The sequence below is a fragment of the Fusarium sambucinum genome, chromosome II, assembly GCF_050947815.1.
Source record: "Fusarium sambucinum isolate potato_lamoka chromosome II, whole genome shotgun sequence".
NCBI classification, from domain to species: Eukaryota; Fungi; Ascomycota; class Sordariomycetes; order Hypocreales; family Nectriaceae; genus Fusarium; species Fusarium sambucinum.
In genome coordinates, this window is record NC_139293.1 from 6,321,739 (window position 1) to 6,347,166 (window position 25,428).

Genomic DNA, 25,428 nt, shown 5'->3' on the forward strand with positions numbered 1-25,428 from the left:
CTAGTCAGCTCACACCAAACTAGACAGGCTTACTGCTTATATATTTTCCTCCTTGTCAGACTCGAGACAAGTTTTGTGGTATGCAGGCTTGGACTGGGATGTGCCTGTGCCCGTGCCCAGGCCTTGTTGAACACTGTCGGGCTCCACAAGCAAGTTTGAGGGACGGGAAGTCAGACATAAACGAGATCTTGTACAGTTGGGGCTGTGTTGGTGAAGATTGCGTGTGCGTGGCTTCTTAAATGATGATAACGTTTTGCCTCTGATTGTTGTTTCATGGTGACTAGACTGAGAAGAATTTGTCGCCGGTCGAGGTTGGCATCTTTGTAGGCTTTTACAGTTTCAGTTGATCACCGTTGAACTTCCTGACTCCATGCAAAAAAGCCCAAGCTTTCCGATCCCCTTTTAGACGATTAAATCGCAGGTTGGGGACCCTAAAACAGTGAGGGAATTGCCTAATTGCTTTAACATACTATCGGCCGTGCTTCTAACGGTGAGAAACTGGAAGGAGGGAAAGAGCTCCAGCTTCTCTTCTGCCAGCCTTAGTGCCTGATTACCCAGAATTTGACCTGAGACTTTCGCCTGCAGGGAAGGGACCAACCAAACCAGACCTGGCACGCACTGGCTGCGCTTAGCTTCCATGCAACTCACCTCACTTTCTACAGTACAACCATCCCCTCTCCACGAATTCGCTTTTGCTTTGCTGTATTCCAAGACTGCCCAACATAGTGCTATTTCTCTCGCTCGGCAGCCTGAATTTCACTTTGCATCATCCTGATTCTATTTTTTGTTACGCCAGGAGTTTATACTATCGACTCTCCATTGCGCCCACTGTTCTTGACCGCCTTCTTGAACCTGTTTGGAATTATCGACCACAACCACACCAACCGCTAAGCAACCATCACACGATACTTTCACCGTAGCTCCATGGTCAACTATGTCCTCCAAGGACCAAGACGTCGAGGCCCCTGTCGATGAGAGAACGCAAGATAAGGAAAAGGTCCGCCGCTCAAAATCCGAACGAAAGGAGCGCAGAGATCGCGACCGGGACTACGATCGAGAAAGGGATAAGGACCCTGAACGTCGCCGACATCGCACATCTCGACTCTCTAAGAGCAAGCTCGGCAGCGAAGCCAGCGACAACCTTTCTCATACATCTAGTCGCCGTCACCGTCACCGCAAGGACAGAGACAGTGATGAGCATCATCGCCGTCACCACCGTACTGCTTCGACCAGCGATTTAGCCAGCTCAGACATAAGGACGTCAACAGCTGCCACTTCTATATTATCTGACCGTATCAACATGCCTTACCCTTCATTTAGTAAGGCACACAGCAAAGAGGCCATCGTTAGTCGCGATTCCCTATCACTTAAACCTCCTACTCGTGAACCGCCAGAGCCTCCTACCGCCGAGGAACTCAAAACCCGCAGGGATTCCGGCAATGCCAATCCAAATGCGCCACCAAGTCCGCCCCCAACCGATCTGGACGCGGACAAGACTGCTGTGAACGATGAAACACCAAATGAGCCAGTCGACGAGGAACCCATAAATGAGGAAACATACGACGAAGAGACGTTAAATGCCGATTTGTCCAGAGAAGACATTCCAACGATTCAGACCCCGACAGAGGAGCCTTCAGCGTCTGAGGTTGGTCTGAAAAAGTCAAAGTCGAGACTATCCCACTCTCGATCAGTATCACGAAACGAGGAGCGCTCCCGTGTTAGTCGCCGATCAGGATCCTCGAGTCAAGCTACTTATGTGAAGTCCTCGCATCGTTCTGCTGAAAAGATCCGACGCTCTGATTCACGAGCATCCAGTTCTTCCCATCGCTCAGTCCATCGGACTTCATCTACTCGAAGTCACAGAAAGTATGATGCAGATGGACCATCCTCTCCTTCAAGCGCTCAAGATTCGTCTCCCAGGACGCCTACTCAAGCTCCTTTCCCTCACGGATATCCCGACACCAAGCGTGAAACCCCTTCTGTTATCGACGTTGAAGATGTCAATTCGAACCTGCATTCCAAAACGGCGACGCCTGCCTCTGCCTTTGGCATTGCCCCTCCACCTCCGCCCCCACCGCCGGCGCTTGATGTCCACGACATGCCTCGGGTCGACTACCTTCTTCAAAACGGCGGTCTTGCTTATACAGCCCCCAAGAACTTTCTTTCTGTGCTACCCCGTCAAAACGGCACACGGCCTTCCAACCCTCCCCTTGTCGGTACAGACACTCTCTTTGCTCCATTCCACAACTTGCTGGATCAGTACAACACTGTACTCAGCAAGCAAGGCTCAATTGCTGTCGCTACTGGGCACCGTTCTGTCGCTCGTAGACTGCTGGACCGTCTCGAAAATGTCTTTTCCCGCGACCTCCCTCCTTATGGCTGCACGTGTGTTATGTGTGATAACCCCCACGAGATTCACGATGGCCTCAATTGGGGCGATGTTTTGGAGTGGGTGAGTGGCCGCATTGAACTTCCGCAGTGGCCTCCTTTTGATCTAGCCGAGGTTGGTACCAAGGCTGCTGAAATTTCTGGTGATGTCCCCCCTCGACCTGCATCACCGGTCCAACTGGATCCGGATATTGCGGAAGAATTTAGGGAGCACTACCTTCGCCAGTCGAAGAAGGTCCGGACTGCTGTCGACCGATGGTTATCTAACACTGGAGAAACCCCAGTGCCACCCCCTCAGGATGTTGACGATGAGACTTTGTCTTTTGCCATTCTCACAAACCTTGATCCAGAAGACCGGCCTTACTTTAATGCCATCATGACTGGATCCAAGGAGCTGAAGTCATCTGTTCGCGCCCCTACTCCAGGACACCGACCTCGAACAGATTTCCTCATCAAGACTGGCCTTGCACTGCAGCGACTATACCGATTGCAACAAGTTCCTCGGGATGCTGAATCGGCGACATACTTGGTCAAGAACCCACATACACACGATCTTTTGGTCGCACTTTCCAACATAAACAATTCTGAGTGGGAGATTCTCGTTTCTGGACGGTTCGATGGCTTCCTTTGGTCGGGAGCAGATGATGAGCCGCCCACGCCACATTCTGAATCTCGGGGGCCTACACCAGCCAGTTCCTACTACAACACACGAACGATGAGCCCCGGACCTCGAGCTTCCTCTTCATTCAGCTCCAGAAACACGACTCCTTTCTCGGTTTACTCGCGAGGCACAACACCAGCCTCTTTTGTTAGCGTCAACACAACTGGCATGCCTGGAAGCCGACAGGCTGTTTCCAACGACGAGGAGATGGAAATGGCGGCCATCGCAGAGATTGAAAGGGAGATTTACAAGGGGATGGAAACTTTGGAGGACGCATTTGAAAAACTACACAAGAAGGCCGAGGTTGTCCGAAACGCACTACGTCAGCGAGGAGCCGGTTTAATGCAAAACCTGCAGAATCGCCGTCGTATTGATGTACTTTCTGGCCCCAACTCTGGCAACTCACAGTCTTCAGGCTACGAACGACCAGCTTGGGCTGGAGAGGACGATCGTGAACCAGGCAGTGATGATGACTGGGCTTTAGACGATATCGACATTATGCCTGACGACTCAGCCAGCAATATCAGCAGTTCTCGCCACAGACGACCTAAGAGGCGTACGGAGCGACGAACACCTGCCCCAATCAACGAGGAAGATGAGGATTAAGCGTCAGATGCGATACCAGGAACTCCATGAATTGATGGAGAGGGATTATACGAATGACGACAGAAACGTTTGAAAGAAGCGCATTTTTTCCAGCATATAAATTCGAAACCCAGTTCAATGTCAAATGTCACCAAAACTTGTTTGATTGAGTAACTACTTGTCGGAGCGGATGAGTGATACATGATTGTCAGATACCACTTGTATGCCCATCGTTTGAGATTTGGGAGATGTGCTACCCTTGATGATAATTGAGGATGTCAAGTTTTGCTTTACTCTTTATCCATTTCTTGCTATGTTATTTTTACTGCCGTTGCTATGGAGGGAAAAGGGGGAACAGACGATTTCTGTCTAGAACATCATGCTTTGTTTCCCAAGGGAGAAGTTGTCCAAGTTTCTGCCCGTCCGGGACGCGGTTGTCTGGGTTTTGTTTGATGGTGGCCATGGGAATGTTGGAGGAAGTGTGAACAGGCATTTATGTCGGTTCGTCCGTAGAGTAGAGGAGCTGATGGATATAGGAAGCCATCACAATTACTACAACTCAAATATAAATTAAATGTGACTTGAATGCCCTTTATGTTCTATGCTCTTAGTGAACGATAACGACTTGGTACATTGATTTTGGTCGGCTGTGTCTTGAGACACTCATCGTATATTGATATTTCGTCATGAGCATGCCACTTAGCAGCCCGAATTTACCACATATCATATTATAAACATTGAACAGGGACATCCCTTTTCCATTTCCCGCTGGTTATGACTCCTTAATGTCATAAGAATTGGAATAACCCTTCAATTCATTCCCTTGCATCTCCATCCTTGAAATTCGTTCATTCGATGATCCCCAAGCCAAGCCTTGGCAAGGGGGTCAGTGTCCATGTGCACTGAACTGAGCGAGGCTGAGATTGTCTCAGCCCAAGTAATGTACAAATGATTTACTCCCGGTTGAGAACGCCGGGGATGTCATCCCTTTTTTGTTTTGTCTTTGAGAGTGGCCGTTAAAAATTACAACATGTTAGACGTCAAAAAGGCAAACAGTCTCCAAACGATGGTCTGTTGAAGAGAAAAGAAACTTTGGCATTCTTAAAGTTTCACCTCTAGCTGTAAAGAGACTCGAGGAGGTAAATGACGCCAAAAACAAGGAAGGCGGTAGCACCACCGACAGTGACTGGGGGGGATGTTAGTTACTTTAGTCTATGAATGAAGAGAAATAGTAAACTTACCAACTTTCAGACTAACTCGGCCAGCGATAGCACGACCACCAATAACAGCAACGCCAGTGCAGATAGCATGGCCACACGTAGCGCCGAGAGTCACCCACCAGTAGTCTTGGCCAGCAGCCATAGCAATAGTAGCAATCTGGCTTCGGTCACCCCATTCACCAAGGAAGGTCATGATGAAGGTCTGCACCCAAGCAGGGCTGAGGAGGAGGGAGCAGAGGTTGGTAGCACCCTGAACAACGCTAGAGACAGCACCAGAGCCAGAACGGGAGTCCCTAACAGGAGACTGGGATGGCGAACGAGGAGGCGACATGAGACGGTTGCTAGGTCGAGATCTTCGGCCATTGCCATTGCCATTGCCATTCATACCCATCTCAAGAGTGTAGGCGGACACGGAATCGCCTCTCTTACGGCCCATTTCCTTCTCCTTCTCGGCTAGCTCTTGTTCGACCTCGTGCATTTCAGCAGAGACACCCTCGTTGGGGTCCATCTGCATACCCTCTCGCAGGAGCTTCGCACCAAATATAAAGAAAAGACCAGCAGCGAGGAAGCTAGTCACACGCTTAGGGATCAAGGCAGGAACGGCATGTCCCAAAACAGCTGAAAGAACGGTCATGACAAGGAGAGCGCCAAAGGCAGCAGTAAAGACAACCATACGATCGTGCTTCATGGCCATGAGGGCAGCAACCAAGAAGGTCTTGTCACCAACTTCGGAGACCAAAATCATGGTGAAGGAGAGAACGAAAGAGTGGAATGGTTGAATGATGCTCTCCTCATCGTGATGTCCATCGTGTGTCGTTCCTCGGCTCATGTCGACTGGTGGGGCCTTTGTAGCATCTTGCACAGGTTTGTTTTGTCCGGAGGGTCGGTCAGGAAGATCAGCTGGCTTCTACGTAATTGTCAGTTGGTGTTGCATTTGGATGTGTAATCCTTGCTTACCCCTAATCCTGCAGTATAATCGTGGTCGTCGTCATTGCTGATGATGGGCTTCGCAGGCTTGGGAAGCACGTCATCTACCTTTTCGCCGCTGGTCTGGTCCTCGACCTTCTCGGTCTTGTCTCCTTCAGAAGCACGGATCTTCTCTTCTTCGCTGTGTGGCAAAGGAGGAGCCTCTTTGGGCGATGAAGGCTTCCTGAATGTTTCCTCGCCTGCGAGGTCCTCCTCCAACTTTCGCGCTTTGTATCGCTCGGTCACACCGCCTTCGGTGCCAGTTGTGCCCTCTTGAGCGTGAACTCGGTCCTTGTCGAACATGACGCCGTCGTTGGTTTCGGGGATCTTTGCGCCATCGACTACAGTAGGGTCATCTGGCCGACCCTTGAGCTCGGGAAGGGTTTCGGAGCTGGCGTCGACCTTGGTTGCAGCGTCGTCTCCAGCTTCAGGTACAATACCAGTATTAACACCGGCTGCAGCACCAGATCCGGTATCAGGTATAACTTCAGCGGGCTTCTTGTGGTCATCTGTCTCAATGAAGGGTCCATGGTGAGGTTTTCCATCTCTGCCATCAACAGGAGCATCTTTCGTGGGGATATCATGACGCTTTACGCCAGCCTCGGGAAGACCATCAGTCTGTTCTGTAATCGCGACAGGGCCAGGTATGTCGGTAACGTCGTGGGCGGACAGCGCATTCGCCAAGGCAGGAAGAAGAAGGAGGATCAAAGGTGAATGCCTGGTTCGGATCTTCATGATGGGCAGTTGTGATTGTTATTGTTGGCTGAAAGAAGGTAGAAAAGTCGACAAGTCTCAAAAGGACTGCCGGCGATGGTGGCCGCAACCTGAGTAGGTAATTCGAGATATTGAATACAACGGTCAATCAGTTGGGGGAAAAGTTGAAACCGTAACTTTGCGACGATCCAAGTCGCGTGTAACGTAACGTAGGTGGGCAGAATAGACTTTGCGAAGGTTGACGAAAAGTATGGGATCTGGACTGATGCTGACACCAGACAGGAAAAGATACAAGGTCTATAGCACAGTTGACCAACGTGCAAATGGTCGAGCTACACGCTGATGATTCCAGTATCAGAGACAGAAAGGGATGGAGTTGAAAGATTTATCAGGAATGTTGGGGTATTGATTCGAATGCTTTGACTTCAATTGGTATAGGGGCACAGGATATGGAAGATCTGCTCTCTAATGATACAGGGGTCTCCTGCTGAGAAGGCCCCAGCAAACGTGCCAGCGTGGCCCCAGCTGTGCCACGCTAAGCCTTGAATCGTTTAGTGGACTATTTTTACGGGCAAGCTTCAGACTTCCTGATGTTAGACAGGGGCATTACGGTAGTTGATGACAGAACTTGACAGACAAATGAATACGACATCTGAATAAAGTCAACAAGGTTGAGAATACTATCAAGACTAAGCAAGACCTAGACATTATCAGATCCATAACTCATACATTTTGACGTGGTTTTGAGTCTCATCTTGTCATCATGGCATAAATCAGTATAGGAACACCATTCCTAATCCATTCTTTCGTTTCCTGATACTACAACCATAGATTCATACATTTTGTACACTCACGAAGTCGTGTACGAAATATTTCATCATTCTGTCACATACGGAATCTTGGACTACAGTTCAAGTCTTGAGTCCAAGCCGCCAAGTATCGGATGTCGGCAGAATTCTGGATCCCAAGCTTACCATCATGTCTTGGACATTTACACGCACCAGGTATCTCCGGTTAAGTGGATGCGGGTTCTGATCTCAAACTCTTGGCTCGATAGCCATATAAGTCGTCTGATTACAAGAAGTTTCCAAGTCTGCACTTCCCCATATCTTGCATAATTCTGTTGTGGTGTTCCACAATGCAAGGCACCAGCTTTGTCGGTCACTTTTTTGTAACCGTGGTGCCGATTTAAGAATAGCTTCACCATAGCCAGTCTGGGGGCATGAGAAATATGTAAGCAACTAATTGAGTTATTTAGTAGAGGTTCCCTTTGCTGTGGTATTTTAATTCTGCGTTCCTCGCCAACCGCGACAGCCAAGTGGAGTTATAAGCTCACACGTTGAGTTGCCATCTGAGACTGGCCTGACTGGCCAACTTTCAAAACGCCTTAATCGACTGCCATCAATTACTAGTAGGCGAATACTGGTGAATTCTCGTCCTCGATGATTGGATCAGACCTCACTGGTGACAAGCTCTGCTGAACTCGTTGTCGTAACCATAATGATCTCAGTCGAGAGGTATAAGATAAGTGCAGGGTATGCCTCGGGCCTTATCTTATCTCCGGATGTCGTCACAACCTCCGGGAGCTCCTCCATCTCTCAACAGCACCCCATTTGGAGCGTTACGCTCATCGCATCATTGAAATTTCGTTAACATCCTGTGAACTTTGTGAAGCTCTATATCATTCTAAACTTGCGTGTATTGAGTGAAATATTTGCCCTTATTCTCCTGATAAGACCGGACATCCATTGTCGCCGTATCGCCCCTCACAACTGCCGTGCTTAGCAAGCATTCTGTCGACTCTCACTCAGAACCGAGCTCTGCGATATCTCACATACGGCAATCATGGCTCCTCTCGAAGAAGAGAGGAGCTCCCGGCCTTTGGCAACAGATCAAAGTGATGAAGAGACCCGTAATGAAAGCACACGTGAATCATCAGAAGGTCCAGCATGGTACTATGAAATCGAGGGAGACGAGGATGAGCCAGAGGAGGATGAAGATGAAGACTATGAAGACCAGCCTGACGAAGAAGAGGAGGACGATGATGAGGACGATGACGATGATGCAATTGAAGGAGGTGGCGGCGCACAACGCCTTCTAAACATTGTTCGAAGTAATTTCCAACATCCCCTCCTCATACTGCAATACATGACTGACATAGTGGTGACTCAAGCTGGGGCTAGGACAGGACTATTGACACGAAGACAACTCCTCGCGTTAATGCAAGATCCAAATCTCACCAGTGTCTTGTTCCAAGATAATGCAGACGACGACGCAGAATTCTTAGATTGGCCCTTTAGGCCACACCGGACACCGAAAAGCCCTTCCCGTTTCCCTGCAGTCCCAGATCTAAACGGGCAGATGCTTATGCGCTCAGGAGTGTTTGGCGCAAACGATTACAACCTCAGAGCTAAGAAGCGTCTGGCTACACGAATGCTGGAGCGGGAGTTGGCCTTGGGAAACCGTGAAGATCGATTGCGGAATAATGCTCTCATCAACCAGGTTGGCTACTGTGGCTCAAGCATCAAGACAGGTTGGCTAACGTTCGTCTAGGGCCTGTTACCACAGACAAGAGCAGAAAAGATTGTCCATTTTGATGACCCGGTCTACTCTGGACAGTTTTCTGATGACGGTAACTTTTTCTTCGCTTGCTCTCAAGACTTTAAAGTTCGGATGTACGATACATCGAGCCCATACAACTGGAAGCATTACAAGACAGTCGCATACCCTTGGGGCCAGTGGACGCTCACGGATGCATCTCTGAGTCCCGACAATAAATGGCTCGCTTATACTTCGATTCAGACAATGGTCTCAATAGCCCCTACAGACCCGAATGACACTGGCGACCCTTATACCCTGGACCTCGACGATGGCCCACCTCGGCAGGGGTGGCACGGACGACGTGGCTTTGGTATTTGGTCTGTTCGATTCTCTGGCGACGGAAGAGAACTGGTAGCTGGAACAAGTGCGGCTTCTATTGTCGTGTATGATATCGAGTCACGTTCGGTCTTGCACCATGTCCGCGGTCATCAGGATGATGTAAACGCTGTGTGTTTTGCCGACAAGATGTCGCCCCATATCCTTTACTCAGGTTCCGACGATACGACGATCAAAGTATGGGATAGGCGAAGCATGGGCGATAACCGAGAAGCTGGAGCTTTTGTTGGCCACATCGAGGGTTTGACATATATCGACAGCAAAGGCGATGGACGGTATATCCTCAGTAACGGGAAAGATCAGAGTATGAAACTATGGGACCTTCGAATGGCCATGTCTACTGATCGATACACCGAGCTTGACCCCACAAGAACTGTCAATACCAGCGGTTTCGATTACCGAGGGGGAGTTTATGATGATGAAGACTGGGATGCGCATCCTCATGATAACTCACTCGTTACTTTCCGAGGTCATAAAGTGCTTCGAACTCTTATTCGGTGTCACTTTTCACCACCATCGAGTACCAACTCGAGATATGTTTACTCAGGCAGTACAGATGGTAAGGTATACATTTGGAACATGGATGCAACGTTGGCGGGAGTTGTCGATGTCAAGAAAGCAACAATGCGCACACGGCCTATGGATAATCGACATCGGTTCTATCACTTTGATGAGCCAGGTAATTGGAGCACTTGTGTTCGCGATGCCAGCTGGCACCCCAATGCCCCTCTCCTTGTCGGTAAGTTGGTCTGACTGTTGTTTTGACGCCCCAGCTAACCCGGGAGTAGCATCCGCATGGAATGGTTATAACATGGCAAGAGGAACATGTTCACTGCACTCATTTAATGAAAGTATCGACGATGAGGGATCTCCTCCGATGGGACACAGCGTTAGCAATGTTTTAAAGGAACAGCCCGAGTTGTATCAGAATTCGACTTATGGGATGGACTAGGCCAAGATTGCAGAAATAACAATGGATATTTGTACAATTAATCACGTAGCCGTTTTTCTCATGGGTATTTCTCGACCCATACAAACAGCGCCTTGGACATGAAAACACATCCTCTCATCTCCTTGGGCGCTCGATCGAATTCAGCGTAGAAGTGTGTCGCGTGCCCGCCATAATGTCATGTAACTCCGCCCCTTTAAGCATACCCGCAAGCAAAAAAGGTTGTGTGATTGTCCTCGTTCCCGTCTTGCGGGTTTTTGGATTATCAAGTCGCCACCATCCAGAATCTCGTCATTACCGATCGCGTGAGTGTTTATGCGCTACCGACGAGGGCGTGGTTGAGAGGAATGTGAACTATATTCATGTTAGAAATCGAGGCAAAGGGAGAGAGTCCTGAGGTATCATACCCAGCTTGACAACGTAGCCGACGGCGCCCATGATGAGGAAACCAACTCCAACGGCTTGGCAGAGTCGCAGGAACTCCTTCTGGTCGGCTGTAGAACGGTATGTTAGTAAGGATGATAGAGTAAAGGTGCGAAATGGGTCAACATACGCTTAGTGCATCGTCGCACGAATTGAACACCGTCTCTGACGAACTCGGAGGGAACCTCGAGAATCTCTTGAACCTGGTCGGACATGTTGGGTAGTGGAAGAAACGGGTATAGATATTAAAAGTACGTTGCGTGAAGGAGAGAAGGTAATGTCGTGGAGGAAAAGAAAACGAATTCGTCGAATTGAGTCAAAGTCAAAGTCGCGGGGGTTGTAGAAAGGAGGGTTGGAGCTCAAGTTTAAAGGGGACCTCTTTTTGGTCATCCCAGCTAATGACAGCTCTCACTCTCTGGCCTCTCCATACGTGTTCACAAACCTTGGGGACCTACCGTCCTTGGAGTCCGGGCCGGAAGATTCTCCGGTGACCCTGGACTCAACTTGCAGGAGACTAAAAGTTGTGGGTCCGGGCAGCCAGACGCAGGCACTACTATCCGCGGTTGCTGCTTAGGTAGGTTTGTTGCGAACCTAGCTCTTCCCCAGAGAATTGAAGCTTTCTTCCTCAGCTTCCTACAAATATTTCCCAAACTCTTTCATCTTCATTTCACTTACCATCACGAAGCCGTAACTGACTTACAGAATTTATATCACGATCTAATCCGGACAGTCTTACGGACCGACTTACTTGGTTCGCGATCGAGCTTGGCGAAGTTGACAGAGCCTGGTTCGAAGGCAGCCACGGTCGACGACGCGAATCGATCGAGCGCTTCCTTTTCGACACCGTATCGCCTCAAGTGTGTTGCAACTATCACGCAACTTGGGCGCTCTCTGGCAAAGATTTTGGTCGCAAGCGATCGGTGAACCGAAGGTTAGGAAAGAAGGGTTGATCGGGCTGACGGCATCCTCTATTCCATTGCTCCCTATCTGTATCTAAGCGCTCGCTCGAGATATATCAGGAGCTAGAAGCGAGGATTGCGAGCACAGAGCTTCGTCCTCAATATCGCATCTTTGAGTCAAGTACCATATCAGGAGGCTATACCTCTATCAGGGCCCCCATTCTTGTTACACGGAGTGTACGTATTGCAAGCTTCCAGTCCAAATCATTTCCTGTCTCTGGCGCGAAAGACCTCCGGGTTATGAGGCGATATTTGTTGGTGATGGAAGTTCAATGGCTGATTACTTATGTGTAAAGACCAGAGGCCAACTCTTGTATTTCTCAGCCTAATTATCACATTGATCATTCCCTCTTTGTTTATTTCCAGATCCCCTGCACGACATTAACTTGCCCAGCGCACCGAATCTATCATAATGGCAGAAGAAGATTTCGAAATCGATATTTACGGCGACGCAAGTAACGAACAGCAGCAGGATGGTCAGCAAAACGATGGGAGCAACCAGGGCTATCACCAAGAGGATCATCGACGGGACAGTCATGATGACCAAAATATGGACGAGCACCATGCTCAGGACAATCATGCGCGCGAGAGCTATGACTCTAACCACCAAGCATCCGGATCCCAGCAAGGGACCAAGCGAAAACAAGAGGAGGATGGTCGACCAGTTGATCAAGCAGCAACAACATCACTCATGATCTCAGAACTGAACTGGTGGAACACGGACGACGATATCAGAGGCTGGGCTCGGGACGCTGGTTGCGAGGATGAGATTAAGGACATTACTTTCAGCGAACACAAGGTTAACGGCAAAAGCAAAGGGTACGTGGATCCAGTACTGAGGAATGATGGAGTCGGCTGACGTTTTTTAGACAAGCTTACATTGAATTCTACTCTCCCCAAGCGTCGACAGCTACCAAGCACCGTATCGAACAGATTCTTGCTGAAAGCCAAGGTGCTCAGAAAAAGGTCACGTTGGCCTACTGGAATCCCAACATCAACCCCTTCAAAACCCTTCCCAAGGACGCTCCCACTAGAGGCAAGGACCAAAGCCGTGCGCCTTCTACTTATAATGATCGTGGCAACAACAACATGGGCGGCAACTTTGGTGGTTCTGGAGGCGGCTTTCGAGGAGGTAGGGGCGGCTACAACCGTGGTGGCATGAACCAGGGTGGCTACAACCGTAACTTCAACAACAACATGGGTGGATTCAACAACAGCATGGGAGGCGGATACAACGGATCTATGGGAGGTGGCGGTAACTTTGGCTTCAACAACCGCGGCGGAATGATGGGAGGCGGCATGCGAGGTGGCCCTGGTGGTATGCGAGGTGGCCGAGGAGGCGGCATGATGAACATGAACCCAATGGGTGGGATGCCTATGGGTATGCCCGGCAACATGGGTATGGGCATGATGGCTCCCAATGGTATGCCCGGTAAGTCACCACATTGAATGTTTATTCAGTACGTAACTGACATGGTGTAGGCTTCCAAGGTATGCCTCACAACTTCAACCCGGGTTTTGGCTTCAACCAGAACCAGGGCGGCGGTGGCGATTGGGGGAACCCCCATGGAGCCAAGAGACCTAGGGGTGAATGACCGACTATTTGCCAAAGGTTGGGAACCTAATGCTAGCAAACCACAAGCTGGAAGTTTGCTGCAGCAAAGAACTTGACGTGTGAAACTTTCATTTTCCCCAAGGTCCGGGGTAACTATTGGCCAGGTTGCAGAAGAGATTGAGGAAAGAGATAACTGTTCATTGTATCATAGAATTATGGAGTAAGGTTAGGCATTGGCGTCAACATAGCGTTTTGTTTAAGTTTCGGTGTGAGTCAAGTTACAAGGTGATGTATGGTTGCACAATATCTAACTCTTGAAGATGGGAGTTTTTTTATCCCAAACTCTGTATGTTGACGCATTCGGTGGTTCTACGTGCTTTCAAGCCTGATACTGACTTCGTCCCTCTCTGTAAAGAGTCATGGTGCGATAAAGTTCACGCATCAATCTTATTCTCAAGGTATATTAATGTTTATAAAGGGGGCACCTGCCCATCTGCCCATGGTCTGTTACGCTCTGACAAACACACAAACACACAAACACACAAACACACAAACACACAAACAAACACGATGGATCCCCTATTGCATCTACATCCCGTCATCGCCACCAAGTACCATGTGGCCTGGCCGTCTCTTCCGAGTTCTCCATTGGGATTCAAACAGGAACTCCTTCCAGACATCGCGCAGTCTCAAGAGATCCATAAACGAGTGCGTGATGTACTTGAGAAGAACAGTCTCATCGAAGAGGAGACGACTATCAATTTCGGCCACCGTTATAGATCTCCGACCGTCTTGATCTACACCTTATGGCACAAGGATAGCGACAAGACATGGAAGCGGGCAATTGAAGAAATGGTTACCTCGGTCAACAAAGACTTACCAACCGTTATCGACAAAGGGTTCCACTTTGAGATGATCGCTCCTCAAGCTCTCATGATGTCTTATCCGAACGATAAGGATATCCTTTGGAAGAAGGAGTCAAAGGACGCGATGCGCCGGCATTTTGCTGCCATGCAACCATACCACCACTTGGAAGATATCTGTACGAGGGCAGATTATCAGAAAGATTAGTCCTTGGAAGCATAAGTAGCCAGATCAGGAGGTCAATTTTTGTTTCTTAGCTCAGGGGAGTCTGAAGCAGAGCCGAATTTCAACAGAATGAATATTCACCTATACCGCCTCACTTAGGCTACGCAAGATATCAAAGATTGATCACGCGGGACTGGGATCCTCTGATGTGTGGGTACCGGCTGTTGAGACTGAGGATTCCCCCGAGACACTACAGCGTTATCGAGAGCACTACAACATCAAACTTGGCGAAGCGCTGGCTTGGGAGGGGGACTGGAAGTTCAGAAAGAACTCTCACATCAGTCAGGCTGTGTGGAATGCGGCACTCAACTCTTTCATCAGGATGGGCATCATGAGCAAATTCGTCGCCGCGGCGCTTGACATCAAAGAGCAAGACAATGCTTTGTCTATTCTTTATGACATTGGAGATGACTATTTTAGTCAGGAAGATTGGGACAGCTTGAAGGAAAAGCTGAAACTGTTAGTTCACGGCACATCATCTTTTGGGAGAGTGATTGAAGAGGAAGAAACGAGCCGGGCGAGAGTTGCGGGTAATAAGAGGTAATCGAGCACTACTAATATTGTACTTTGGACTTGTTTCTTACTATAATGTTGATGTCTTCTTATAAACATCGTGTAACCATACATTAATAATAATCCATAGGAAATGAGAGAAGGTGTAGTCTAGATTATCGGTTCCTACCTACTGAGGATGTATAGATAGATGTAAGTGGTTTTGCGATCGCTGATTCGTTGTTGCGCTTAGTCATGATTCGTAGGGATCTATCTACTCGCCTTTACTACCTTGATGATCGAACCACCACCATCCCGCACAAATTCAGATGGAGAGAACACTACCAAAACTGCGATCAATTGGATCTGCTTGCCATGGAAGAACCTTCGTGAGAGCTGTGAACTGCACATCATGCTCTTCTTCACGAAGCTTTACCAGCAACCGCCCCCCACCACTCTATGAAGGCCATGTACCACTGACGAGGGTTGAGCGGGCTGGCTTGGCTATTGGAGCTAGTGTTATGTCCTTCTTCAATCCTTATCGTCATGGTACGCTCTAGATGAACATGTGACTTGTCCTATGCTTGGCTAATTATCTTCAGACCTCATTGCCGCTACAGGCGAAGCAACAGCTACACCCTACTTCATCTATCGCTTGCGCGACGCTATGCTTGCTGATCCAACAGGCCGCCGCATTCTCCGAGCTCGACCCCGAATATCCTCCAAAACCCTATCTCTTGACGCACTGCGCGCAATGCCTGAGAACAGTGTTGGTCGTGCCTACGTTGGATGGCTCGATCGAGAAGGTGTCTCGCCCGACACCCGAGCCTCAGTACGCTACATCGATAACGAAGAGTGCGCATATGTTATGCAGCGCTATCGCGAATGCCATGACTTCTACCATGCCTTGACAGGTCTTCCTATCGTGCGTGAGGGTGAAGTTGCTCTCAAGGCGTTCGAGTTTGCCAATACACTGCTCCCCATGACAGGATTGAGTATTTTTGCGGCTGCTACTATGAAGAAGAGTGAGAGGCAACGATTCGCATCGACATATCTACCATGGGCTCTAAGAAACGGAGCACGAAGTAAAGAGATAATCAACGTGTTTTGGGAGGAGAGACTTGAAGAAGATGTGAATGATGTCAGAAAAGAGCTTGGTATTGAGCAGCCGCCTGATATGAGAGACATCCGAAAGAGGGAGAAGGAAGAGAAGAAGAGGCTCAAGGAGCTCAGAGAACAAGGTCTATAACTCTTTGTTTTCCTTTGTGTAAAATCTGTACATTATTAGAAGTTGGGAGACGCCGGATGAAACGTCGATTGAATCCTTTCACATAAAGTATATAGAGTCGTACACTGTCGAAACGTAAATGCGCCTTTCGTTGAGCATTGCCCAGGGGAAAATATTGGCAGATCTTGATATCTGCACCGATGTCACCACGTTCATTTTACTTCCTCTCATTCAAAGCACAAGCAGGCCCCACCCACAAACCCTTTCATGGTATCATAAGCACCTTACAAGTCCAAATCATCATCGTCATCCCAAGCCTTGCGCCTGTTCACAACAATCTTTTCCTCTTCCTTGCTCTCTGACATGGCATTTAGAAGCTCCTTGAGCTGCGTCTCGGTGACCTTTTGTCGCAGCTGGCCTGTCTGGGCGAGTGTGATGAGTCGGTTCTCGATGTCGGCGGCGCGCGACTCCTTCACGAGACGGATGCGGCCGAGACGGTCGGCAGCTTCAGGGTGAAGGATCTGGTTAAGAATGTGTTGCCGAGCATCTTCTTGCTGCTGTTGTCTGTTCTGGGTCAGCGCGATGCTGTCATTGAAGAAAAAGCAAACCTTACTGGCGCTGTTGCTGCTCTTGTTGCCCAGAGCCACCACCTCCACCACTACCTCCACCTTGGGCCTTGAGTTGCTCTAAACGAGCCTTTCGGATCTGTATGCAATATTAGTATCTTTTTCTAATTGACCGCACTGCATTTTCTACCTGATCAAGCTCTGCGTCATCCATGATTTTGGTTACGTTATGGTGTTGTAAGTCAGGAGATCAGCCTGTCGCGGGGTTGTTTGCACCTCATGAACAGGTACCTAGGTACCTAACCTGTTGTTTCTTGGCTGGGTCAATGAGTGGACCTTTACCTGCCCCACCAGTAACAGAAAGAATCGCCGGTATCAAAATAAGAATCACAGTAATCTGAGGGTAGGTATTCTATATTCATAATATTATAATCAACTCTCAGAGGCTACCCCAAATACAATATTTATATGAAATTGGCTCTTGGCAATCCACGGCGCCGCGCCCGCTCTCTAATTTCTGTAGCCGATGTCTCCTCCACTGGTATGAATGATTTCCTCTTCTCTATTGCCTCTTGACGCCTTGCCTTGATCATATGTACTATCAATTTATTTGTAGGTGTGTCAATGCCAAGAGTCTCGGCTCGGTTCAGAAAGAACCCGTTCTGGTAGTTTATATCGGTCTGCAAACCCTTGTTGATGCGCATAAGCAGCTCACTTGGGGCATTGGCCTTGCCTGTGATACGACGATAACAGAACTTTTTAAGACCTTCGCCACGAAGGAACTTTATCAGATCTGGTGAGCCCTGGACTTCTGGCAGACTTTCTGTCACCAGTGCCATCTCTCCCAACAGCTGGTTCATCATCTTTTGCCCTGACCGATTAGTCGTCAAACCGCTGTATGGCAAATCGAGAAGCACGCACACGGGCTCAACAGCAGCGGCAAACATCAGGGAGGGTAGTTTGAACCGAAGCCATTGGTCATAGGTACTGTAATCTGACTGAAGCAACTGGGCGTGTTTTAGTGATTGCATCAATGCAGGCTCGCCAAGAGATCCATGTAACTCCTTTGATGTGTCTAGTGTCCCATTGGCGCTGGTCAGAATTGTTCGCCCGGCCTTTAATTGTTTGACGGAGTCCCGATTCCGGTTGAATACCAATGCGTGGCTCATATGTCCCAAGAAAAATTTTGGTTCAGGCTGTGTTCCGTCGAGTATATGTTTTCGGACTTGCTCGAGAACCCCTATGCCTTCGTTCAAAAGGCATACCGATGTTTTGTCATCGATCCTGTCTTTAACAGAGGCAATTGCCTTGACAGCTTCAAATCCACGTCCAGTGACAATCAACTCATCGATGTGTGAACGGTCGGATGTCTGTGCAGCTTCGTGTCCCTCATCTTTGTCCCCTTCGACTATGGCGGCGTTTTTCTCAGCATATGCGGATTTCCTCGTTCGTTCTGGCTGTGCTTCCTCAACGTTTCGATATCGTGATTTAGGCATGTCTCGGAATCGGAGCATCTCGACTGAGTCATAAACACTGCACAGGGCGTGGGCAATGAATCTCGATCTCGCATCTTCACCCAATATATGAATTTTGTGTACGGGCCCTGATTTTGCGGCCTCGGCCGGAAGGATGACCGAGGGGACATAAAAATGTGACGAAGAATTATTTGATGTTGGTGTAATCGATGCCTTGTTTTCCGAGCTTTGCCATGGTCGCGAGGGAGATGCTCCGCTTAGTTCTGGTAAAACAGCCTTTTCCTTAAGGTGTGTTGTGCTCGCTGCCGAAGCAAAGAGCCGTGTGTGGCTCGTAGAACTATATTGAAGACATCGGGTCGACCTCTTGGCTATTTGAGCCGTCGCCCGTGGCTGGGTGAAGATCGCCACTTTGACGGTTGTGTTTGTGTCGTGAAGAGAAGTTTGTGGTTATGAAGCCGAAATAATTAGACTATGGCGCACACGCCCATACAGATTTGTGAGACTGAAATTGATGTTGTGTATAGAACCGTGTATATTGTTATCGTTGAGTAAACAAATCGTTGGCTGTGTTGCGGTAGAATCGTCAGAAGAGGCGAGTCGGGGTGAAAGTGGTGATGCTGATATTAGCGATTGATGCGTCGAGATAATTATGGCTCCGGCGACGGGAAGTCCGTTTTTTCCCTTGATATAAAAATTATGACTGTGACCAATCAGAGGAGCCGGGTCAAGGGACTAACTGATCATCTGGTCATGTATCATTGGTCAATTCCTGGCTCCGATACCGTTCTTGGTAGTTCAAATCAGCCAAGACTTGGAAGCAGAAAATCAATGCCACATGTGTTTTATTGAGTGATTTTGACTGAATACTTCTCTATGTTCGTTCGATTTCGTATGCCATATTTTCAGTGATACAAGTACCTTTTGCGGCGGGTTCTTTAAAAGTTGAATGGGAGTGGGCCGAGACTTTATACTGTCTAGTTACATATCACTCGCTTCATGAATGCGAAAATCACTAGTCCCTATTAGGCTTCATATCAAGTTCTGCGCTGCGAAGTCTTTCATGCGGCAGCGACGTGATTGATCATCTCAACCTCGCGTATCACAACATCAGATTCAGCAACATCAAAATGACAGACGTCAAGGATATCACGCCGGATCTTGACCGGCTAGATGATCAGCTCGATGATCTCGAGGAAACCCTTCAGCCTTTGCTCGGTAATCTCGAAGGCATGGCCTCTGAATTGCCCCTGTTGGACAAAGCAAAACTTTTCTCGTTGACAGCTTATGCAATCGAATCTCTTTTGTTCTGTGGGTGTTTACTGAGGCTTTCTCAATTATTTTATCGCGACCACAAATGAGCTAACAAACGCGACAGCATCACTCAAATTGGAGGGCTCTGATACCCAAACACAAGCCGTTCTTGATGAAATCAAGCGAATTCAGCAATACTTTGGCAAGATCAAGAACATTGAGGCTCCTGAAGCGGAAGAGTCGCGAAATCTCACAGTCAACCAAGAGGCTGCAGCACGTATACTAAAGGCAGATTTGGTATGAAAATCCACAATACTCTGAGACCCAACACTAACATCATTAGGCCGACAACAAGACGATTAGCAACAAGCTTGCTGAAAAAATTGCGGAAGAGCGGGCCAAGGCTCTCCTGAAGTCTGTTGAGAACCGCAAGAGACCGGCTGAAGAGTCCCCTGTCCCATCCAAGCCAGGCCCCGCTGTTGATGAGGGAAAAGATAAAAGCAAGAAGAAGCAAAAGAAAGGCAAGAAGAGCAAGTCAAAGAACTAATGTCCAGTAACGGTATGCCCTCGTGGGCGATGTTGCGCTGCAAAGGACAGACATGCTGAGCTCTGGCATGCAAGGATTAGGGTGCTTTGAACAAAGAGTTATAGATACCCAGAAAGATTGAGGGAAACTCCAAAAAGGCTCAGATTTTTGGAGGCCAGGTTGAAGGCTTCCTAATGCAGTTGAATTAACCAGGGCATGGCGTTTGGGAATATTTAATCTACTTGATTGGAGGGAATTTGATGTTCTATAGAAAGCCCGTCATTTAACAAATGGTTTTATGAAACTCACCTTGCTTCATGATAGGTATCCTGTGAAACTGGGAGTCATTCCGCATCCGGATCAGATTATGACTCAATTGGCCATCAACTTAAACTCGAGAAAAGGGGTATTTAAGTATCACAAACTCCCTGGCCATTCTCTTATATTGACATATACTTGTAACTTTGGGTCTTTTCATACACCAATAATTGATTGAAGTGGGAAGATAAGCCCAGTGACTAATAATTTTCTACCCCACCATCGATAGCATCGCGGGGCAAACCCCTCCAACCCAACCAAGGCTCGAATTCTGATTTCGCATTGACAAAAACAAAACCACAACAACAATATGGCGGTCATTTACATCGACGAAGAAGCCGGAAGCGATCTTCCCGAGATTCAGGGCACCGAGTCCGCCCCCTTCAAGTCCCTCCTCGAGGCCTACTTCCGCCACGGCGCCGAGTCCGAGTACCAGGTCAAGAAGAAGGATGATGAGGAGTACAAGCCCGCTGCCAAATCGGCCCTGAAGAAGGCTGTCGCCTACGCTGCTGGTCAGAAGAAGAAGCTCGACGCTGCTGCCAAGCGTGCTGAGAAGGATGCTCAGGATGAGGCTGCTCGTCTTGCTGTTCTTGAGGAGGCCAAGAAGATCAAGATCACCAACGACCCTTCCCTACCCGAGCCTGTCTCGGTCGGTCTTCAGGAGACCGATTCTTCTGTGATTGGTACTCTCCGAAAGAGCAAGGACGAGCCTACCGAGGGCGTCAAGCGTGTTTCCGTTCAGGGCCGTGTCAACCGTGTGGCCAAGCAGGGTGGTCTTATCTTTGTCACCCTGCGCCGTGGTCTCTACTACATGCAGTGTCTCCTTTCTGGCGATCTTTCCAAGACATACGATGCTCTTACACTCTCCCGAGAAACCTCTCTTGAGATTATTGGTGAGCTCTGGGAGGTTCCCGCTGGTGCTCACGCCCCTCTCGATCGCGAACTCCGCGCAGACTACTTCCGAGTTATCGCCAAGGCTCCCGGAGGTGATGATGCTTTCACCAACATCGTCCCTGTCGATGGTGATACTAACACCCTCATGAACCTCCGACACCTCACTCTCCGCCACGAGAAGCCCGCCGCCGTCATGTTCGTTCGTGATATTGTCGAGGATGCTTTCCATACCGTCTACAAGGAGTTGGATATCAAGAAGGTCAGCCCTCCTGCTCTTGTGCAGACTCAAGTCGAGGGTGGCTCTACTCTTTTCAAGTTTGACTACTATGGTGAGACTTCGTACTTGACTCAGTCCAGTCAGCTTTATCTCGAGACTGTCCTGCCAGTCCTTGGTGACTGCTACTGTATCGAGAAGTCTTTCCGTGCTGAGAAGTCTCTTACCCGTCGCCATGTAAGTACTTGCCTATAGTGCTTTGGCCAATAGCTAATTTGTCTAGCTTTCTGAATACTCTCACGTTGAGGCCGAGTTGGATTTTATCACTTTCGACAACCTCCTCGACCATCTTGAGCATGTCATCTGCCGTGTCATTGACCTGACCCTCGAGAACCCTACCGCTGCCGAGGCCATCAAGAAGTACAACCCTGACTTCCAGAAGCCTTCTCGACCATTCCTGCGCATGCGCTACAGTGATGCCATTGACTGGCTACGAGAGCGTGGCATCAAGAACGAGGAGGGCAACGACCACACTTTCGGAGACGACATGTAAGTGTCTCGTACTTTAAGAGATGCGCAAACTAACTTGGAATAGTGCCGAGGCTGCTGAGCGAAAGATGACCGACGAGATTAACCGCCCCATCTTCCTTACTCACTTCCCCGTCGAGATCAAGTCATTCTACATGTCCAAGGCTAAGGATGACCCCCGCGTTACTGAGTCCGTCGATGTTCTGATGCCTGGTGTTGGCGAGATTGTCGGTGGCAGCATGAGAATTTGGGATTATGAGGAGCTCATGGCTGGCTACAAGCGAGAGGGTATCGATCCTACAGGCTACTTCTGGTACACTGACCAGCGCAAGTACGGATCCACTCCTCATGGTGGATACGGCTTGGGAGCTGAGAGGTATGTTTGTCCTTTAAATGTTTGATCTTTACTGACAATTATTCAGATTCCTGGCGTGGCTTCTCAAGCTCTGGACAGTCCGAGAGGCTTGCTTGTATCCCCGTTACATGGGTAGATGCACCCCGTAAACGAACTGTTGATGAGATGTATGAAAATGGAGTATAGGTTTATGATACAGTGAAACAGATTTCTAGTGCAATCTAGGGATAAAAAGCGATACTGCTTACTGCATTTCCAACTCTTGAACCGTGAAATGCCCGATATCTCCATGGTTCATGTAGTCGCAATCAATCGCAGTCTTTAACAAGCCCGTGACTCGACTAATGGATATCCACTAAAAAGTTCCAGCGGCTTTCAACGGAAGGCCCTGGAGTGCTCTGGATCTCTGAACCCTGTTCATTAGGGACCTAGTGGGTAGCAAAAAATATGCTCTCTGAGCTTTAGGTTACAGAAATAGATGAGTCAAGAAGTTGGATCTAAGTGGTACTAGCTGACCTACTAATTTCGGCTACCAAACACGTAACGCAGTATTTCTGACGCCCTAAGGGGAGATGCCTCTACCGAGGCCCTACCGATCGTTCTTCTCAATCCCTCGTTGAAATTTGCGACTTCTAACTGGTCAGTCCTTTCATTCCGGAACCCGTGTCGCTGGGGTATTCTTTCTCCTCATAACATCCCTCCTTCATCTTGAACTTTACCAACGAAAACACCACCTACACCAACAAAACCAAACCTCACAACCACCCTCACAATGCCTCGTCAACGATCCGTCGGCCGCGCTCCTTCGCGCCCTACCGCTGCTGCTTCTGCTCCTAAGCCTCAGCAGACTCGACCTGCCGCCACCCATGCTGCTCCCGCCGGTTCTCACCCACCTGCCCAGGCTATGCCTCCTCAGGCTGCCGGTTCTCAGGGTCCCGGACTTTTCGGTCAAATGGCCAGCACTGCTGCGTAAGCATTCCCTTCGAATATACAATACTAGCGCTTTGCGAGCTCGGGCTATACTGTCGCAAACTCCGAGCACTTCGGAATACATTATACTTGGAATAATTATAGCTAACCTTTTACAGCGGTGTCGCTATCGGTTCCTCAGTAGGCCACGCCATCGGTGGTCTGTTCGGTGGCTCCTCCGAGCCCGCCGCTCCCGTCCAGGCTCAAGCTGCCCCTCAAGAGCAGTCCTGGAACCAGAACAACTGCGCCGGTATTGCCCAGAACTTTACAAAGTGCATGGACGACAACAACGGAAACATGCAAATCTGCAACTGGTACCTTGAACAGCTCAAGGCTTGCCAGGCCGCTTCTAGCCAGTAAGCGTTGACTTGGAGGTCATACGAATAAAAAGACTTGATATCATTATGGGAAAGGAAACAACATCGGGGATAAATCCCCTGACAGCGTGTGTGCTAGTAGAGATCTAGTAGGAATACTACTGTTACATCTCGACACAACCAATTGTATAATACAAACAAGATCTCACTCAACCCATTCGAATTGGGAACCTAACTATCTTTCTCCTCTTCTGGTCGTGGCTCAAAGTTCAGCTTTGCTGTTAGCAAGCAAATTTGCAATTAGTGATGTTAACTCTTACCGAATTTCCATTGTACAGCTGTTGATCTCTTTCGCTCGGGTTCTGGAATTCCTGCATTCGAGACCGTTCCCGGGAACTGGCTAGACTGGTAGGTCCGACGGATCCTCGGGCTGCGCGCTCATCACCGGATCCAAAAAGACCGAAAATCCAGGAGAATATGCTTAGAATAAAGCCGATAATTCTTGACACAATACCTTGTGAGTCGTCATCGTAGGCAGCCGTGTACTTCTTGACTGGGATGAGGACCAGTGTTGATGAAGGGGAAAGGCCAAGCTCGCCAATCGCCTTGTCCTCTTCTGTTTCGTCAATGTTCTTGTTAGGAAGAGGCGTAAGAACTTGCTTGAACGTATACGGCTGCGATCCATCGTTTCGGCTCTCGTCCACCCATTGTCTAATCTCCTTGAGGGGCGCATTCGTCTTGAAGCGCGATCTCAATGTTGATCCATCAAAGAGACGCACTTGAAGAGCTGTCATTCCGCCGGTCTTTGTCGGAGCTGCCAGCTTGGTTTCTGGTGCGCTGACCAAAGATGCGGCAACGTCGCCACCTTTCATGTTGTCGATCCTTTGCTTTTCGCGCTCCTCGGCGCGCATGCGTCGCTCTGCCTTGTCATCTTCAATTCTCTTGAGAATTCTGGCTCTCTCCTCTTGGTCCTGCTGTCTCTTCTTCTTCACTGCCTCGGCAGCCTTGTGAGCCCGGGCGTTGTCGGTGGCCATTCCAGCTTCAGCTTCAGCTTTAGCCCTCTCCTTGGTCTTGGCGCGCTCTTCTTTAACTTTGCGCTCATTCTCTTCCCTTTGCGCTTGCAGTCTGGTAGCCCTCTCGGCCAATATCCGACGGACATTTTCAGATGTTGATGAAGATACAGTTGGCGTCTGTTCTGCTGTGGGTGTCGCTGGTTGAGGGGTAACTTGAGCTGGGGGTTGAGCTGACGGCTGAGGCGTCGTCACTGAGGATGCGGAATTGAAAGCTGTCTGAACTCTCCGCAAGAAATCTTCCTTGCTAGTTCCTGGTGTAATGTACTCTTTTAGTTCGCCATTATTGATGATAACAACCGTAGGAGTTCGCGGTAGTGGAAAGATTTGAGCTAAATATCCGGCTTCTTCGGATCCCGCCTGAAGACGAAGCGCAACAGTCTTCTCATTGAGCAAGTCGCTCAGCTACACCGTGGATTAGCCCCCGATTATGCTCTCCAGATCGTCGAAATCCTACCGTATCATCGGTCAGGAATTCGTTTTCCCACTGCGTGCTCTCATCGGTCTCGTCTACAACGAAGCACAGGACCAGCTTTTGCTGGCCGACGGCAGTTGAGATGCCCTCTTGAAGAGTTCCTTGATAAAACATCGCGATCTAGTTGGAGGAGAATAGTGTATTGTGCCAAAGTGAGAGTTTGTAAGACAACCGCGACGTACGTGTTGAAAGGTGGAAGGAAGAAAGGTGTCTCGAACTCCCTTGAGTTTATATGCATATATGCAAAAGCCAGCCCAAACGTTGTTTGTGAAGAATAATATTTCACGTAAAATAACAATGCAAT

The 25,428-nt window shown here is 48.9% G+C and overlaps 13 protein-coding genes across 13 annotated transcripts; 8 read left to right on the top strand and 5 right to left on the bottom strand.

Annotated features, from left to right (window-relative positions):
- Positions 1-934: 934 nt before the first annotated feature.
- On the top strand, positions 935-3,655 carry FSST1_009048 (uncharacterized protein; the record flags this gene model as incomplete). The annotated part of the gene is made up of 1 exon (XM_083225988.1): positions 935-3,655. One exon carries the CDS (start codon positions 935-937, stop codon positions 3,653-3,655), a length of 2,721 nt encoding a protein of 906 aa, XP_083085009.1.
- Positions 3,656-4,749: 1,094 nt separating this feature from the next.
- On the bottom strand, positions 4,750-6,555 carry FSST1_009049 (TMEM165/GDT1 family protein; the record flags this gene model as incomplete). The annotated part of the gene is made up of 3 exons (XM_083225989.1): positions 4,750-4,820; positions 4,876-5,761; positions 5,812-6,555. 3 exons carry the CDS (start codon positions 6,553-6,555, stop codon positions 4,750-4,752), a joined length of 1,701 nt encoding a protein of 566 aa, XP_083085010.1.
- Positions 6,556-8,379: 1,824 nt separating this feature from the next.
- FSST1_009050 (WD40-repeat-containing domain protein) lies at positions 8,380-10,423 on the top strand (the record flags this gene model as incomplete). The annotated part of the gene is made up of 4 exons (XM_083225990.1): positions 8,380-8,647; positions 8,696-9,036; positions 9,088-10,210; positions 10,260-10,423. The coding sequence occupies 4 exons, from the start codon at positions 8,380-8,382 to the stop codon at positions 10,421-10,423; spliced, it is 1,896 nt and encodes a 631-aa protein (XP_083085011.1).
- Positions 10,424-10,733: 310 nt separating this feature from the next.
- Positions 10,734-11,058, bottom strand: FSST1_009051 (translocon subunit SSS1; the record flags this gene model as incomplete). Its single annotated transcript, XM_083225991.1, has 3 exons — positions 10,734-10,774; positions 10,828-10,914; positions 10,974-11,058. 3 exons carry the CDS (start codon positions 11,056-11,058, stop codon positions 10,734-10,736), a joined length of 213 nt encoding a protein of 70 aa, XP_083085012.1.
- A 1,156-nt stretch (positions 11,059-12,214) lies between these two features.
- FSST1_009052 (uncharacterized protein) lies at positions 12,215-13,397 on the top strand (the record flags this gene model as incomplete). The annotated part of the gene is made up of 3 exons (XM_083225992.1): positions 12,215-12,621; positions 12,672-13,234; positions 13,285-13,397. The coding sequence occupies 3 exons, from the start codon at positions 12,215-12,217 to the stop codon at positions 13,395-13,397; spliced, it is 1,083 nt and encodes a 360-aa protein (XP_083085013.1).
- Positions 13,398-13,927: 530 nt separating this feature from the next.
- On the top strand, positions 13,928-14,428 carry FSST1_009053 (uncharacterized protein; the record flags this gene model as incomplete). Its single annotated transcript, XM_083225993.1, has 1 exon — positions 13,928-14,428. One exon carries the CDS (start codon positions 13,928-13,930, stop codon positions 14,426-14,428), a length of 501 nt encoding a protein of 166 aa, XP_083085014.1.
- Positions 14,429-15,267: 839 nt separating this feature from the next.
- Positions 15,268-16,187, top strand: FSST1_009054 (ubiquinone biosynthesis protein COQ4; the record flags this gene model as incomplete). Its single annotated transcript, XM_083225994.1, has 2 exons — positions 15,268-15,487; positions 15,541-16,187. 2 exons carry the CDS (start codon positions 15,268-15,270, stop codon positions 16,185-16,187), a joined length of 867 nt encoding a protein of 288 aa, XP_083085015.1.
- Positions 16,188-16,450: 263 nt separating this feature from the next.
- FSST1_009055 (PDCD5-related protein) lies at positions 16,451-16,946 on the bottom strand (the record flags this gene model as incomplete). Its single annotated transcript, XM_083225995.1, has 3 exons — positions 16,451-16,730; positions 16,780-16,871; positions 16,923-16,946. 3 exons carry the CDS (start codon positions 16,944-16,946, stop codon positions 16,451-16,453), a joined length of 396 nt encoding a protein of 131 aa, XP_083085016.1.
- A 250-nt stretch (positions 16,947-17,196) lies between these two features.
- On the bottom strand, positions 17,197-18,228 carry FSST1_009056 (ketopantoate reductase PanE/ApbA C terminal-domain-containing protein; the record flags this gene model as incomplete). Its single annotated transcript, XM_083225996.1, has 1 exon — positions 17,197-18,228. One exon carries the CDS (start codon positions 18,226-18,228, stop codon positions 17,197-17,199), a length of 1,032 nt encoding a protein of 343 aa, XP_083085017.1.
- Positions 18,229-19,334: 1,106 nt separating this feature from the next.
- On the top strand, positions 19,335-20,005 carry FSST1_009057 (Sas10/Utp3/C1D family protein; the record flags this gene model as incomplete). Its single annotated transcript, XM_083225999.1, has 3 exons — positions 19,335-19,515; positions 19,583-19,755; positions 19,802-20,005. 3 exons carry the CDS (start codon positions 19,335-19,337, stop codon positions 20,003-20,005), a joined length of 558 nt encoding a protein of 185 aa, XP_083085018.1.
- Positions 20,006-20,612: 607 nt separating this feature from the next.
- On the top strand, positions 20,613-22,442 carry FSST1_009058 (asparagine--tRNA ligase DED81; the record flags this gene model as incomplete). The annotated part of the gene is made up of 4 exons (XM_083226000.1): positions 20,613-21,647; positions 21,694-21,959; positions 22,006-22,314; positions 22,361-22,442. 4 exons carry the CDS (start codon positions 20,613-20,615, stop codon positions 22,440-22,442), a joined length of 1,692 nt encoding a protein of 563 aa, XP_083085019.1.
- Positions 22,443-23,065: 623 nt separating this feature from the next.
- Positions 23,066-23,622, top strand: FSST1_009059 (coiled-coil-helix-coiled-coil-helix domain-containing protein; the record flags this gene model as incomplete). The annotated part of the gene is made up of 2 exons (XM_083226001.1): positions 23,066-23,262; positions 23,382-23,622. The coding sequence occupies 2 exons, from the start codon at positions 23,066-23,068 to the stop codon at positions 23,620-23,622; spliced, it is 438 nt and encodes a 145-aa protein (XP_083085020.1).
- Positions 23,623-23,810: 188 nt separating this feature from the next.
- Positions 23,811-25,238, bottom strand: FSST1_009060 (ubiquitin-related domain-containing protein; the record flags this gene model as incomplete). Its single annotated transcript, XM_083226002.1, has 3 exons — positions 23,811-23,852; positions 23,900-25,054; positions 25,107-25,238. The coding sequence occupies 3 exons, from the start codon at positions 25,236-25,238 to the stop codon at positions 23,811-23,813; spliced, it is 1,329 nt and encodes a 442-aa protein (XP_083085021.1).
- Between the last annotated feature and the right edge of the window lie 190 nt (positions 25,239-25,428).